The following is a 16,954-nucleotide window of genomic DNA, read 5'->3' as shown; positions in this document are numbered from 1 at the left end:
CCATCCATCCATCCGTCCACCCACCCACCCACCCACCCATCCTTCCTTCCATCCATCCATCCATCCATCCATCCATCCAATGAATCAACACATATAATCTGAGCACCTTCTATGTATGTGTAGCCCTGGAGGAGGTGACAGGGATGGGACGAGTTTGCCGTTTTTGAGTTCACAGCCTGGTGGGGGACGTAGCATGGGCATAAACATCAAGACTTTATGATAGACCAAAAAAGACCCTAAGCTGGGTTCAGATCAGTGTTCAGAGGAAGGGGGTGACTTTTATCTGGGGACAGGGAATGGTAGAGATGCTTGAAGGCAGAGATGGCACTTACTCTGGTGGGGTAGGATTGGGCACGAGGACAATGAAGACAAAGTCATTACAGGGTGGGTATGGGGAGCAGCATGAGCAAAAGCTCGGAGGCTGGATGCTAGGCTGGATTTGGGGAGTGGAAGGTGGCCGTAGTGATAGTACTGCTTTGCAGGTTCTGGGGTGAGGATGGGGTAAGGAGTGAGGGAGGTGAGAAGATTGGAGGGAGTGTTCACCTTCACCGTGGAGGTGCCTACGCCCCCCAGGCACAGGTCCCCTTTCAGATCCGCCACCTGGACTCTAGCCCGGCCTTTGCACATTCAGCCCTCACTGAGTCTTGGTCCTGGGGAAGCACCCCCTGCTCAGCTCCCCGGGTGAGGGTCATGAAGAGGGTGCAGTTTTTCTTTCCTTCCTGGCCTTAGGGCATTGCTATCTTCCTGCTGAGACCCTCGGATCTGCAGTCTATCCTCTCGGATGCCTGGTTTCACTTTGTCTTGTAAGTAGGTCTGGCCCCTTGGTTATTGCCCCACAGGCATGGTTGACGTCCTGTATGGCAGCTGCCGCGTCCCCCTTGAACAACCAGCCTACCGTGCCACTGTGTCCCAGTCACTCTGCCATGGTTACACGCCAGGGGTCTCCTGTCTTCCTCCCAGCAGGAGACACGTAGATGCCCATGGAGAGGGTCAGAAAACTTCAGGGCTGCCGGGTGCAGTGGCTCATGCCTGTAATTCCAGCACTCTGGGAGGCCGAGGTAGTGATGATGGCCGATTCCACCCGTCACAGAGCCCCAAGTAGAAGGCAGCATGGAGTGGAGAAGGCAGGAACAGGCTTAGCAGTCCTACTTACGGATTTTTTTTTTTTTTTAATTGAGATGGAGTTTCACTTTTGTTGCCCAGGCTGGAGTGCAATGGCGTGACCTCAGCTCACTGCAACCTCCACCTCCCGGGTTCAAGCGATTCTCCTACCTCAGCTTCCCGAGTAGCTGGGATTACAGATGTGCACCACCACACCTGGCTACTTTTTATATTTTTAGTAGAGATGGGGTTTTGCCATGTTGGTCAGGCTGGTCTTGAACTCCTGACCTCAAGTGATCTGCCCACCTCGGCCTCCCAGAGTGCTGGGATTTCAGGCATGAGCTCCCGCGCCAGCCTCTTCTGCTTCTTATTTGTTTTGTTAGTGTGGAGGGAGACATTCTTCCTCATTTCAGTCTAAAATGCAGTTGATGAATCCGATGGTTTCTCTTACAACTGTGCCTGTGTTGTGACTTTGGTTAGCTATTTTATAATTTTGGAAACTGCCTGATGTTATAAGACAGTGTTTTTATCCCGATGTCTGCATATGACTGTGTAGGAGTAGATTTTGATTTTGTATGTTTGCGATATATTGTACTTAAACACATTTTAACCATGGGCCGGGCATGATAGCTCATGCTTGTAATCTCAGCACTTTGGGAGGCCAAGGTGGGCGGATCATCTGAGGTCAGGAGTTGAAAACCAGCCTGGTGAAACTCCCTCTCTCTACAAAAAATACAAAAATTAGCCGGGTGTGGTGGCATGTACCTGTAATCCCAGCTACTCGGGTGGCTGAGGCAGGAGAATTGCTTGAACCCAGGAGGCGGAGGCTGCAGGGAGCTGAGATCGTGCCACTGCACTCTAGCCTGGGCGATAGAGCGACACTACGTCTCAAGAAAAAACAAAAAAACCAAAAAACAAAAACAAACAACACTTAATTGTGGTAGAATACACGTAACATAAAAGTTAGCATTGTAACCGTTTTTTAAGCACACAAATTAATACTTTGAAGTACATTCACGTTGTTGGGCAGTCTTCAGACCTGTTTTCGTCCTGCAAAACTGAAACTCCGTACCCATTAAACAACAGCTCCTATTCCTCTCCTTTCCTGGCCCCCTGTAACCACCATTCTTCCTTCTTTCCCTGTGAATTGGACTGTTTCAGGTACCTCATATGTGGAGTCATATAGTGGAATCATCTAGCTTATTTCACTTAGCATATATCATACTTTAAAAAGATTTAATGCCAGGTGCGGTGGCTCACGCCTGTAATCCCAACACTTTGGGAGGCCGAGGTAGGCGGATCACCTGAGGTCGGAAGTTCGAGACCAGCCTGGCCAACATGGTGAAACCCCCGTCTCTACTAAAAATACAAAAATGAGCCGGGTGTGGTGGCGGGCGCCTGTAATCCCAGCTACTAGCGAAGCTGAGGCAAGAGAATCGCTTGAGCCTGGGAGGCAGAGGTTGCAGTGAGCCGAGATCATGCCACTGTACTCCAGCCTGGGTGACACAGCAAGACTCTGTCTCTGCCTGCAGCCCCCCCACCCAAAAAAAACACCACGATTTAAAAGTAGGGTTTGGGGACTTTTGTTATAATTGGCTTATAAGTATAGATATTGGCAGTTTTTGTCATTTTGGTTAAAAATGCAATCTTTACCACATCTTTGGTCAACTCCAGTAGTTCTCAAATCAACATGGGAATCAGAAGTTTTGTGGGTGATTTAGATTATTTTCTTTTTTTTTTTTTTTTGTAGAGACAAGGTCTCACTATGTTACTCAGGCTGGTCCTGAACTCCTGGCCTGAAGCGCTTCTCCTACCTCGGCCTCCCAAAGTGTTGGAATTACAGGCGTGAGCCACTACACCAGGCCCTTGTGGGTAATTTAAAAAATATATGGCCTCTGGGGCAGTACCCTAGAATCTTCTGCGGCCCTGTGGATGTGTGTTTTTTTTTTTTTTAAGTCCCCACCAGTTGCAATCAGCTTGCCACAGGCTGTGACTGGCATCTGGCCCTGTCTCTACAGGCTGAATTCTATGGTAGCCAAATGGATCTGAGGCAGCCTGATTCCGGTCTCTTCAGCATCCATCACCGGGGTGATTGCTTAGGGGGTTTAAGGGAGGTTTGGGGGATTTGCATATCTTTGGCCTGATGCTGAGAAGTAAGTAAGGCCCGTGTTTCCTGTGTCTCCTGAACAGTTTTATCCAAGCTGTGCTTGTGATACTGTCTGTCTTCTTGTACTTGTTTGCCTACAAAGAGTACCTCGCCTGCCTTGTGCTGGCCATGGCCCTGGGCTGGGCGAACATGCTCTACTACACAAGGGGGTTCCAGTCCATGGGCATGTACAGCGTCATGATCCAGAAGGTGCGTTGGGAGCTGTGCCGGCGGGAGGGCCCTTTTTTAGATGGGGAAACTGAGATCTGGAGAGGAAGAGGGGTTTACCAAGGGGCAGGTCACTGCTCTTTCTCCCGAATGCCATGCGCTCCCTTTGCTTTCGGTCAGGCTTTCCGTGTCCAGACCTTAAATCCCCCAGGTTTGTGGGGCGCTGGGGAGGGGTACACTTTGTGGAGGAATGTTCTCACCCCTGGGCAGTGGCGTGCTGGTAAACATTTAACAACCGCTCTGTGTGTGTGTGTGTGTTGTGTGTGTGTGTGTGGGGGTGGAATATGTATATATATACATGTATGTACGTATACACATACATATATAAATAATTATATATTTATAAATTCTATATTTTATAATATATAAAAAATAATATATTTATATATATAAATATATAAAAATTATATATTTTCCTATATAAAGGATGTGTATCACGCAATTTGCATATAATGAAAATATACAATACAGTTTATTGTAAATTCCACGTAGCCAAATCTTAGAATAATTTGTTGCTTTTTTTTTCTTTTTTTTGAGACTGAGTCTTGCTCTGCTGCCCAGGCTGGAGTGCAGTGGTACGATCTTGGCTCACTGCAACCTCTTCCTCCTGGGTTCAAGCAATTCTCCCGCCTCAGCCTCCAGAGTAGCTGGGATCACAGGCACGCACCACCATGCCTGGATAATTTTTGTGTTTTTAGTGGAGATGGGGTTTCACCATGTTGGCCAGGATTGTCTTGAACTCCTGACCTCAGGTGATCCACCCGCCTCGGCCTCCCAAAGTGTTAGGATTACAGGTGTGAACCACCACGCCAGGCCTATTTGTTGCTTTTTATTGAATTCTAGTTTTTGTTGTCAACTTTTGGTTGCAATTGACAGAAGAGTGCTGTTCAGATATGAATGTTGGTTGAGATTTTTCTTTATAAGCAGTGATTAAAGTAAAACAAGATTTATGTTGAACTTTACTTGTTTATCAATGATGTGAGCAACTTCTTTGCTGAATTGGATACTAGTTTGCAAATATCAGAAGAATATTCGGTTGATATTTTTGTGCTATACACAATGTAAAGGCTGCGGACAGAACACTTTTTTTTTTTTTTTTTTTTTGAGACGGAGTCTCGCTCTGTCGCCCAGGCTGGAGTGCAATAGTGCGATCTCGGCTCACTGCAACCTCTGCCTCCTGGGCTCAAGCAATTCTCCTGCCCCAGCCTCCTGAGTAGCTGGGACTACAGGTGTGCGTCACCAGGCCCACCTAATTTTTGTATTTTTAGTAGAGACGGGGTTTCACCATGTTGACCAGGCTGGTCTCCAACTCTTGACCTCAGGTGATCTGCCCACCTCGGCCTTCCAAGGTGCTGGGGGCGGGTGGGGGGAAGCAGCAAATTATTTTTTATTTTTTTATTTTATCGTGTTTTTTTTTTTTTGAGACGGAGTCTTGCTCTGTCGCCCAGGCTGGAGTGCAGTGGCCGGATCTCAGCTCACTGCAAGCTCCACCTCTTGGGTTTACGCCATTCTCCTGCCTCAGCCTCCCGAGTAGCTGGGACTACAGGCACCCGCCACCTTGCCCGGCTAGTTTTTTGTATTTTTTAGTAGAGACGGGATTTCACCGTGTTAGCCAGGATGGTCTCGATCTCCTGACCTTGTGATCCGCCCGTCTCGGCCTCCCAAAGTGCTGGGATTACAGGCTTGAGCCACTGCGCCCGGTCCAGCAATAAATTATTTTAAGACTCAACTGGCTATGTGGAATTTATAAAATGTGTTTTATAAATTAGGCACAGAGATATTAATGGCAATAACAGAACAATGGTAACAATGCACTGTAATAAAAGTAGGTGAGTATTGTCTCTCTCTTTCAGAATATTGTATTGTGTGTAAGATTTCTGGGTCTTAGTTGACCACAGGCAACCAAAACTGCAGAAAGTGAAATCGAAGAGAAGGGCAGACTACTGTTCTCCTCCCAGGGCCAGTTTCCAGCTACCAACATTATGTTACTGGACATGGAGTTAGGGAGAAATATGCAGATCCATGCCACTCTAGAATTCCCGCCATATGGCTATGGTAGAGATAAGTAACCTCAAAAGCACACACAATTGTAAATCCTCCTGAAATAACTGGACAGGGATGAGTTTTGAACATTTATTGTCTTTGTTTTATTTAATTAGATTAATTAATTAATTTTTTGAGACGGAGCCTTGCTCTGCCTCCCAGGCTGGAGTGCAGTGGCACGATCTAGGCTCCCTGCAACCTCTTCCTCCTGGGTTCAAGCAATTCTCCTGCCTCAGCCTCTAGAGTAGCTGGGATCAAAGGTGAGTGCCACCTTTGTATTTTCTTTTTTTTTTTTTGTATTTTGTATTTTAGTAGAGACGGGGTTTTGCCATGTTGGCCAGGCTGGCCTCCAACTCCTGACCTCAGGTGACCCACCCACCTAGGCCTCTCAAAGTGTTGGGATTACAGGCGTGAGTCACTGTGCCCGGCTTGTCTCAGTTTTAAATATAACTTACTTTATTTAATTGTAAGTGTATATGGTTTAATTTTTTGGCAATACAAATAATAATTTATCCTCAACTTCTTTTCTTTTCTTTTTTTTTTTGAGATGGAGTCTCACTCTGTCGCCCAGGCTGGAGTGCAGTGGCGCGATCTCAGCTCACAGCAAGCTCCGCCTCCCGGGTTCACGCCATTCTCCTGCCTCAGCCTTCCAAGTAGCTGGGACTACAGGCGCCTGCCACCACACCCGGCTAATTTTTTGTATTTTTAGTAGAGACAGAATTTCACTGTGTTAGCCAGGATGGTCTTGATCTCCTGACCTCATGATCCACCCGCCTCGGCCTCCCAAAGTACTGGAATTACAGGCATGAGCCTTTGTGCCCAGCCTTATCCCCGACTTTGTTGAGGTATAGTTGACATATGTAATTGTATAAATTTAAGATGTACAATGTGACGATTTGATATAGGTGTATATTGTGAAATGATTCCCAATTTCAAATTAGTTAACATACCCATCACCTCACATAGTTGCCGTTTCTTTGTGTGGTGAGAACGTTTATGATCTATTCTCTTAGCAAATTTCTAGTCCACAACACAGTATTGTTAACTACAGCCATCATGCTGTCCATTAGATCCCCAGAACTTATTCATCTTATAACTGAAAGTTTGATTTAGTTCTGAGTAATGGCTGTGTTTAACAACCAGCTCACAAGCTTCATGGGAATTTAACAGCTCTTGCGAGCTGTTCTGAGCTGGCTCCAGCATGCCACTGCCCCCAGGAAGTGTGAGGATTCCAGAAGTGAGACCCTGTGATGAAAGGTACAGGGTGAATCACAGGGAGAAGAGAACCTGGGGCTAGAGCAGAAACAGAAGGCTTCCTGGAGGAGGTGGGATTCAGAGCTGAGTGTTGGAGCATCAGGAGGATTTGGCTGGGGGAAGGGAGAGTGGCCCACGTGAGTGAGGAGATGGTTGGAGGGGAGGTGGGAGAAGGTGGGAAGCAGGAAGATCGGGGGACCGTGAATATGTGCTTGTATCTTACTCTTGAATTATGTTTATTTCTTTGTAGGTCATTTTGCATGATGTTTTGAAGTTCTTGTTCGTATATATCGTTTTTTTGCTTGGATTTGGAGTAGGTAATTGATTTATAAATGATAGTAACTCCCACATTTATAAACACTTTATTCAGATGTCAAAATGACAAAGCACATGGTGGACTCAGCAGCAATTAGACCAGCTACCAGTGGGGCACCTGCCAAGCTTGGCATTTTCCAAGCATTACCTTTTTACTTCTCTCAACAAGTTGATCAAGTGGGAGTCATCGCCCCGATCATAAGATAGCTGAGGCTTGGAGACTCCAGGATTTGAACCAGGCCAGCCACTCATAAACCAGCTTCACCGTGTGGTATACACCTCTGGTTTCCCATTCATTGCTTATGTGGCCCTCACGACCTAAGACAGGTCCTGCAAGTGTTTTCAGCCCGATTTTACAGATGGGGAAACTAAAGTCCACAGAAAGTCGACTGATGGTCTTTGCAAAGTAGGAGCAAAGTAATGCCCTGAGGCAACTTCCTTTGGGTTTCACATCATGGTGCTCTCACAGTATGCTTTAGATATAACTGTGAGAGCCTCTCTGGTCTGCTGGGACCAGGAAGGAGCCCCCTCTTAAAATCTCTCCATTTACGACAGAGGGAACAGCACCATCTGGTTGCATTTCTAACCTCTGCATAGAGAGATCGTTTTCCCCCACATACCAGTTGCTTTTTTTTCTTTTCTTCAGTGACCATTGACATTTGAAATTAGATAGCTGTGTCCAACTGTCTGGTACCTTTTCTGGGTCACAATTTGCTTATTTATTTGCTCCTTCACCTGCTTGTTTATTAATCCATCGATTTACTCTCTCATTTAATTTGCTCATCCACCTATCTAGTCATCCATCCATCCATCCATCCATCCATCTATTGATCCATCCAGTCATCCCTCCATCCATTCATCCATCCATTTAATCATCCATCCATCAACCCATCCATCCATCTAATCATCCATCCATCCATCCATCCATCCATCCATCCATCTCATAATCTATCCAAGCATCCATCCATCTAATCATCCATCCATCTAATCATCCATCCATCCATCCATCCATCCATCCATCCATCCATCCATCCATCCATCCATCCATCCATCCATCCCTCCCTCCCTCCATCTATCCATCCAATCATCTATCTATCCATCCATCTAATCCCTCATCCATCCATCCATCCATCCATCCATCCATTCATCCATCCAATCATCCATCTAATCATCCATCCATCCATCCATCCATCCATCCATCCATCCATCCAGCAGTGAACCTCTACTGTGGTGTGTTAGAAAGAAGGAAAGTGTGAGCCTGGTCTTGCTCGTGGGGAACTCACAACAGAGCATTAGGAGGAGACTCAGGATCTTACAACCTTGAGGGAGATGACTTAGGCTAGAGGAAGTCAGGAGCTCAAAGACTAGCTGGGGAGTCAGGGACACACACATGGATTATAATTAGCAACTCTGCAAGGCTGGAAGTGATCAAGGGCCGACTGTGGGGTAGAGGAAGGAGAGAAGACTCTGGGCTTTGTTAGGTGGAAGGGCTTTCTGCAGGAGGCCAGGGCAGAGAAGTCAGCCTGATGAGGCTTTGGGAGGACCTGAAGCTTGAGATGGGATTTAATGGCCAGAGAGAAGGAGACAGCAGGCTTGTCGTGTGGGCAAATACATGCAAGCTTGTAGAGTAATTCACCAGGTGGAGAGCACCCTGTTATGTTCCCCTAGCCCTGGCCTCACTGATCGAGAAGTGTCCCAAAGACAATAAGGACTGCAGCTCCTATGGCAGCTTCAGCGACGCGGTGCTGGAACTCTTCAAGCTCACCATCGGCCTGGGTGACCTGAACATCCAGCAGAACTCCAAGTATCCCATTCTCTTTCTGTTCCTGCTCATCACCTACGTCATCCTCACCTTCGTTCTGCTCCTCAACATGCTCATTGCCCTGATGGGCGAGACTGTGGAGAACGTCTCCAAGGAGAGTGAGCGTATCTGGCGCCTGCAGGTGAGTCTAGGTGGAGACCCCAGTGTGGGGGCCTCCATGGAATTCATTTCAGCACATGGTCATTGACTACTGTCAGCACCAGTGGGTCTGTGGTGGGGCCTGAGAATCTGCACAAGCTCCTCAGTGTGTGGCCAGGTTTAAGGAAGCCTTAGCCTAGGTTCTTTGAGTGTAGGGTCTAGGAAGTGTGGCTGTGCAACGGCATGTGTAGAAAAACTCAGGCTTATGGGGGTGCTGTGCTCAGGGTTGACAGTGTGATGGGTGGATGTTGAAGTATGACCTTAGGTTGTATTAAGAGGAGTACAGCGCCTAGGACAATGGAGGTGACAGTTCTGCTCTATTCCATCCTGGCCTGAACACTTCTTACGTGCTGAGGAAACCAATGCATAGGATGGGTCCTGAGGTGGTAACCAGGTTTGGGAGAGGACTGGAGACTGCCTCTTAAGAAATAGTTGTTGGCGGCCGGGCGTGGTGGCTCACCCCTGTAATCTTAGTACTTTGGAAGGCCGAGGCGGGTGGATCACCTGAGGTCAAGAGTTTGAGACCAGCTTGGCCAACCTGGTGAAACCTCATCTCTACTAAAAACACAAAAACTTGCCGGGTGTGGTAGTGGGTGCCTGTAATCCCAGCTACTCGGGAGGCTGAGGCAGGAGAATTGCTTGAACCCAGGAGGTGGAGGTTGCAGTGAGTCGAGATCACGCCATTGCACTCCAGCCTGGGTGACAGAGCAAAAACTCTGTCTCAAAAGAAGAAGAAAAAAAGAAATGCTTATTGATAAAGGTGAGAGTGCCTTCAGATATCTGCAGAGCAACCTGTGAAAGAGGGAGCAGACCCCTTCTGTGGTCCCAGAAGGCAGAGGTACATGGGGGTACTACAGGGAGAAAACTTCGATGTGATACATGGAAGTTTCCATTATTATTATAAAAGGCCCTCCTTTTTTTTTTTTTTTTTTTTTTTTTTTGAGACAGGGTCTTGCTCTGTCACCCAGGCTGGAGTGCGATGGCATGATATCAGCTCACTGCAACCTCTGCCTCCCAGGCTCAAGCGATTCTCCCACCTCAGCCTCCCAAATAGCTAGGATTACAGGCACGCGCCACCATACCTGGGTCATTTTTGTATTTTTTGTAAAGATGGGGTTTCACCATGTTGCCCAGGCTGGCCTCATACTCGTGAGCTCAAAGTGATTCACCTGCCTCAGCCTCCCAGAGTGCTGGGATTACAGGTGTGAGCCACTGTCCTTGGCCAAGGCCCTCTTAATTGGTTTGTTGATACTGCTCAAGAGAGACTGGAAAAATTATGGCCAGGAAATAGCAGAGAGGTTCCAAGCCTGGGAGCGGGTGGGACTAAATGATGTTTGAATGGTCCTCTGCCATGGGATTCCAGGACCCCAGCACTGTCAGATAGGAAGCTCCTGCGCTTTCAGAAATATTATTTATATCATGGAGTTTCGCTCTGTCACCCAGGCTGGAGTGCAGTGGAGGGATCTCGGCTCACTGCAGCCTTCAACCCCTGGGTTCAAGTGATTCTCCTGCCTCAGCCTCCTGAGTTGCTGGGATTATAGACGCCTGATGCAGGCCCAGCTAATTTTTGTGTTTTCAGTACAGACAGGGTTTCACCATGTTGGCCAGGCTGGCCTCGAACTCCTGACCTCAGGTGATCCACCCGCCTTGGCCTCCCAAAGTGTTAGGATTACAGGCGTGAGCCACTGCGCCTGGCTTGCTTTTTTGTCTTTGAATTCTGTAGATCAGCCAGACCCTTCTGATCCATTAAGCATGGGGCAAGAGGGGAGTGGGCTCGCTGACGGTGTGTGTGCACTTGTGTGTGCTTGTGAGTGCGAGTGCCTACTCCTTAGACTTGCTTATGTCCCCAGAGAGCCAGGACCATCTTGGAGTTTGAGAAAATGTTACCAGAATGGCTGAGGAGCAGATTCCGGATGGGAGAGCTGTGCAGAGTGGCTGAGGAGGATTTCCGACTGTGTTTGCGGTAACAAAGGGGGAAGGGCCCTGGGGTGGTGGGCTTTGGGGTGGGTAGAGAGGGGCCGGTCAGTGACAAGATGTTAGAGAAACAGTGCCGCTACTTGCTCACCATAACCACAGCTGCTGTCTCTTCCAGTGGCTTCCTCGGAAGAAGGAATTTGCTTATGGGGTTGTAGGGCCCTGGGATGGGAGTTCCTGAGCTCCCAAAGAGAAAGAGAAGGAGACTGCCAACAGTGGCTCCCCTCTCTGCCTTTTTTTTTTTTTCTTTTTTTTCTGTTTTTGAGACAGAGTTTTGCTCTTGTTGTCCGGGCTGGAGTACAATGGCACGATCTTGGCTCACTGCAACCTCTTCCTCCTGGATTCAAGCAATTCTCCTGCCTCAGCCTCCTGAGTAGCTGGGATTACTGGCATGTGCCACTCCACCCAGCTAATTTTGTATTTTAGTAGAGGCAGAGTTTCATCACATTGGTCAGGCTGGTCTCGAACTCCTGACCTCAGGTCATCCACCCACCTTGGCCTCCCAAAGTGCTGGGATTACAGGCGTGAGCTACCATGCCCAGCCCCTCTCTCTGCCTTTTGAAAGTGCCTCTACGGTCTCTCTCTGTTTGCTATCTGGTTTAGGGAAGATCTGCCTGCTTGACCCTCCTTTTCCTGCTGTTTACCTGTGTGAGTTCCTGTGACCCCAGGTGACTTAAGTCCCATTTTGCCCCTGGCAGATGGAAAGTGACACGGCTACTTTGACAGATCTCTGGCTTATTTGTTTATTTATTTATTTTTTAAAAGTCCTTACTTATTCCATGACCACCTTTTCTTTTCCCTCCCTCCCTCCCTCCCTTCCTCCCTCCCTTCCTCCCTTCCTTCCTTCCNCTCTTCCTCCTGGATTCAAGCAATTCTCCTGCCTCAGCCTCCTGAGTAGCTGGGATTACTGGCATGTGCCACTCCACCCAGCTAATTTTGTATTTTTAGTAGAGGCAGAGTTTCATCACATTGGTCAGGCTGGTCTCGAACTCCTGACCTCAGGTCATCCACCCACCTTGGCCTCCCAAAGTGCTGGGATTACAGGCGTGAGCTACCATGCCCAGCCCCTCTCTCTGCCTTTTTGAAAGTGCCTCTACGGTCTCTCTCTGTTTGCTATCTGGTTTAGGGAAGATCTGCCTGCTTGACCCTCCTTTTCCTGCTGTTTACCTGTGTGAGTTCCTGTGACCCCAGGTGACTTAAGTCCCATTTTGCCCCTGGCAGATGGAAAGTGACACGGCTACTTTGACAGATCTCTGGCTTATTTGTTTATTTATTTATTTTTTAAAAGTCCTTACTTATTCCATGACCACCTTTTCTTTTTCCCTCCCTCCCTCCCTCCCTTCCTCCCTCCCTTCCTTCCTTCCTTCCCTCCTTCCTTCCTTCCTTCCTTTCCTCCTTCCTTCCTTCCTTCCTTTCGAGTTCCAGGCTGGAGTGCAGTGGTGCAATCTCTGCTCACTGCAACCTCGGCCTCCCCAGTTCAAGCGATTCTTATGCCTCAGCCTCCCCAGTAGCTGGGACTACAGGCACACGCCACCACACCTGGATAATTTTTGTATGTTTAGTAGAGACGGGGTTTCATCATGTTGTCTAGGCTGGTCTTGAACTCCTGGCCTCAAGTGATCCACCTGCCTTGGCCTCCCAAAGTACTGGGATTACAGGCATAAGCCACCGTGCCCGGTTCCATGACCACCTTTTCTGATAAGCCCACCTCCTCCTACCCTGACCCAGCTGCCTGAGCCTATGGACCACCTTCTTTGAGTATGACCTTAACCCACTTCTCTAAAACCCCACCCCCTGGAAAGCTTCATTTCTGACTGCAATGATTACCCTAATGAACATTTCTGATGTCGCCACCTTCACTCTAGAGACCTTCTCTGGATGTGAATTTAAGTCACATCAATGCCTGTGGTTGTATTCGAACACCTCAGACGCCACCCACTCTTGTTACGGCATAGACCCTAACCACAGGCTCTTCGTGCCTCCTCAACCCCAGCTACACTTGGAGTTTAATCTTCACACCCTCGCGGCCCGGGCCCTCCCTCTGTCTGTCCCCGCTTCCCCTTGAGCTGTCACCAGTCAGGCACAGCTGCTGTTGTCTGAAGTTGGACCCTTTATACCTGTCTAAGTAACTTACAGGATTTCTGAGTTCCCTACAATGGAAGGAGAACTGATTCTCTGAGGCCTGGGGACATGGAGATGGGGATAGAGTTCAAATTCCAACAACGCTGGTGTGACCACTGGGGTCAGGGGTGCTCCTGATCTCTAGGACAGACAGAAGGGGAGCTGTGTAGACACCAGGACGTCCCAAACCAGGGTTATTTGTTTGCACTCAGTGAGGCACTGGTGAAATAGTAAGAATGATGATGCCACTTGCAGGATCAATGAGGTGAAGTGGACTGAATGGAAGACGCACGTTTCCTTCCTTAACGAAGACCCGGGGCCTGTAAGACGAACAGGTACTGTTGCTGTGAGGTGACATGGTGTCCACTCCTGTCTCAGATCACATAACCTTGGGCAGATCAAATCTAAGGGTCCTGACTTTCCCCATCTGTCAAATGGGAGGGTTGAATGGAAATGCTTCTTAGGTCTCTTCCAGCTCTTTTAGAACTCTAGTTGGCACGACTTTTAAAATGGTGTAGCCCTAAGCCGTAGAAACACACCATGCAGGCTGGTTGCAGTGGCTCACGCCTGTAATCCCAGCACTTTGGGAGGCTAAGTTGGGTGACTCACCTGAGATCAGGAGTTTGAGACCAGCCTGGCCAACATGGCAAAACCCCGTCTCCACTAAATATACAAAAATTAGCTGAACGTGGTGGTGGGTGCCTATAATCCCAGCTACTCGGGAGGCTGAGTCAGGAGAATTGCTTGAACCTGGGAGGTGGAGGTTGCAGTGAGCTGAGATCACACCACTGCACTCCAGCCTGGGTGACAAGAGGGAAACTCCATCTCAAAAAAGAAAAAAAAAAAGACAAGGAAAAAAAAGGACAAAGAAACACATTATGCAGAGTGATATATTTCTAAAATATATATTTTTTAAAAAGCAGATTTCAACAAAATCCAAGATTCTTCCAGGAACAACAGCAAAACCACTCTCAATGCATTTGAAGAAATAGAGGATTTCCCGGAAACGTCGGTGTAGAAGCGGATCCGGAGCTGGTGTGCGCGTGCGCTGTCTGGGGCTGCAGGCGGAGTCACGGCCTCTGCGGAGAGGCTTTGAGGGATGGTGGAGTTCGGCTCTGCTGGTCTCGAAGCAGAGTGCACCCTCATGCTCAGTGCTCAGTGGGTGTCTGAACTGAGGGGTAGTTGTCAGTTTGTCTGAGTGGGAAACATCCTGGATTTTGTTACTTGGCAAAGAGTTGGTGTAAACCTACAGCCAGCAGCAGTCTGGAGCCTGGGAGCCTCCTGAAGTCCTGGGTGAAGCCTCTGGTTTTACCAATTGCAGGTCGGCTTGGCTGGGAGAGATGGGTGGCGGGGAAGGGGCAGGAGCCTTGAGGAGCAGGGAGAGGCGTCTTTCCTCCTGCCAGCTTCCCCCTGTCAGCTCCAACCCCAGCCCACACATTGTACCGTCTCTCCTGCTGTGACTGGGTTGCCTGAATTTGGGGAGACCCTTGATCCCATCCCAGAGTGTGCGGGGGACGGAGGTAAGCCGGATATCCTGGGGGAGGAAGGGAGTGAGCTCTGGAAACATCCTTCCGGAACCCTTCAGGGAAAAGGAGACCATCCTTGGAGTGAACCTCCCTTGACGCCCCAAAGTTCACACTGTCTCAAGCTGAGAGAGGTTTTTGGTAGCATAAGTAACACAGGGTTTTAATTTTCAATATGGAAAAGACATTTCAGTTAAGAATGAAAATTACTACAATGAAGTACGTGATTTTAAAAGTGGAGACAGATTGGGAGCTTTGGGGCTGGATGTAAGTATTATATATTTGGCCTCAGGGTGCCCAGAGCCAGACAAAAAGCTTTTCTTCACACACACAAAAGTCTGCATGAGACAACGCCAGGCAAGTCCTGCTGGGCCGCCGCGATCTGGGTGAAAGGGCCTGGCTCTCTTCCTTGTCCTGGCCTCGCAGTAGCGCCTGCCTCTGCGCTGGGATCTTGGCTTCAGCTGAAGCAGAAATAGCAGCTGCTCGATCGATGCCATCTTAGAACTCAGCAGTTAGTCGCATACCTCAGTATGTCTCAGGGGGGGAATTTAACAAAATGCCTCAACTGCTTTGGTACCAAGTATTTTTTTTTTTTTTTTTAACTGTGAATTTTGAAGCTGAAGGGGAAGCTAGTGAGAGGGAAGCCTTTGCCAAGACTTTGGGCTTATTTTTAGGTCCTCTGCTCTGACGTTCTCCTTCTGAAATGACATGGAGTCAGTCTGGGGGCAGAGGTGAAGTGGAGCCAGGTGACTGGGGCCGAAACCACCAGAAAATCCACTCTGCCACCGTTAGCTGGTGAAAGGATTCATGTAAACATGTTCCAGGTGGAATTATAAAAATAGTAACCATGAATGTTAATCTTAAATGGCAGAAATAGAAATTTGACCTTCAGATAACATGGTGATTGATTAGCTCATCTGGCTTGAGGCAAACTGAGGAGTGTGGACCTGGCAGTGCACTCTGGGCCAGTTGCTCTGCTCTGGGCCACTCCGTGTGCCAGACTAGCTGGGCAGATAGAGACTCTGTGCCCCTGATGGGGCTGGTTGGGGAGAGGTGGGTTGGGTTGTGTGTGAGGTTTCACAGTCCACAGCAGCCCCTGCCCTCCCAGCTGACCCAGGGAGTAATTGCATACTCTGAGCCACCGTGGTGGGGACAGGGCATGGGCCTCTGGAGAAGATTTGAGGCGGACTGTCCTAGAGGCAGGAGGAGCAGATGTGTTCCAGAATGGACAGAACTAGGAAATTGAGAAAGATTTTGGCTGAATCCAATCCAGCAACTGCTCCAGATGTTGGAGATGTTTAAGCAAACGCTGGTCGAGCACTTAGTGAGGGATGTTGTTGAAAATGGTCATTGGAAGAAGTTTAAGGTCCCTTTTAGCCTGGAGATTCTACAGATCTACATCCCACATCTGGAGTTAGCTACCCGCATTAAGCCTGAACAGACATCTTGGTCTGAAAGGAAGTGGTTAGGGTTCATGACGCCACGCTCTACACTGTGGAGCTGGGAATTCCAGAATTGCTTTGACTCAGATATTAATGGAGAAAGTCCTGTCCATTAATGGAGAAAGCCGTATCTGTTATGGATAAAGCCATATCCAGAATTGCTTTGACTCAGATATTAATGGATAAAGCCAATTATCGATTTCTATTTGCCTAACCTGCCAGCTTTTGTGCAAGTGCGGAATGGAGAGCCACGTGGATGTTTCTCATCTCACACGTGATGGAGAGCTAGCTGCTCTCTGTGGGTCTGGATGGAATTTGTTGGCAAGACCATTTTCTGTGTTGGCTCTTCTTCCCCACAGTGTCCACCCCAAAAGGCTTTCAGCCAAAAGGTCTGAGCCTGGGTAGGTTTACCAAGGGAAGCCATGAGTCAAGAAGCATCAGAGTGAAAAGGACCACTTCCTTCATTTTACCCCCGGAGGCTAATGCTCCAAGAGAAATATGTACTGGGCAAAGTCATGCAGGAAGGTCATATCAGAGCTGTGGAGGCTGGAGTGTCCTGATTCTTGGACCACAGATGTCTCCCTGAGCCATTATTTGTTTAGTTTTAAAAAGCACAGTTATTCCATCATTTTGAGTCTTTCTTTGTACTTGGCTTATGTTGGGGGGCAGGACTGTTTTCTCAGGTGTCTCATTTGGCAGTCAACATTGTCCCCTATGTTCCCTGTGACTAGTTGAAAATTCAAGTGTGCCCACAGGGTGCACAAAAGCACACCCACACTCACCCACACACACCCACACACACCCACACTCACCCACACACCCACCCCACACACCCACACTCACCCAC

General features: G+C 48.4%; 1 protein-coding gene across 4 annotated transcripts in view; it reads left to right on the top strand.

Moving 5' to 3' along the window:
- The window catches only part of TRPV3 (transient receptor potential cation channel subfamily V member 3), a 55,403-nt gene extending 38,465 nt beyond the window's left edge, over window positions 1–16,938 (top strand). For 2 of the 4 annotated variants that reach the window (XM_017863620.1, XM_017863618.1), the window contains exons 12-18: window positions 730–803; window positions 3,292–3,457; window positions 7,023–7,089; window positions 8,756–9,030; window positions 10,898–11,010; window positions 13,398–13,477; window positions 14,066–16,938. In XM_017863620.1, the coding sequence (XP_017719109.1) occupies window positions 730–803; window positions 3,292–3,457; window positions 7,023–7,089; window positions 8,756–9,030; window positions 10,898–11,010; window positions 13,398–13,477; window positions 14,066–14,160 (870 nt within the window). In that variant the 3' untranslated portion in view covers window positions 14,161–16,938. Of the gene's footprint in view, window positions 1–729; window positions 804–3,291; window positions 3,458–7,022; window positions 7,090–8,755; window positions 9,031–10,897; window positions 11,011–13,397; window positions 13,478–14,062 lie in introns of all 4 variants that reach the window. The other 2 variants (XM_017863619.1, XM_017863617.1) reach the window with 1 other exon arrangement.
- The last annotated feature ends 16 nt before the right edge of the window (window positions 16,939–16,954 follow it).

Source organism: Rhinopithecus bieti, unplaced genomic scaffold (genome assembly GCF_001698545.2).
Source record: "Rhinopithecus bieti isolate Rb0 unplaced genomic scaffold, ASM169854v2 scaffold_70516, whole genome shotgun sequence".
NCBI classification, from domain to species: domain Eukaryota; kingdom Metazoa; phylum Chordata; class Mammalia; order Primates; family Cercopithecidae; genus Rhinopithecus; species Rhinopithecus bieti.
The sequence above is the reverse complement of the archived record's forward strand: the minus strand, read 5'-3'. Positions and strand labels throughout refer to the sequence as shown.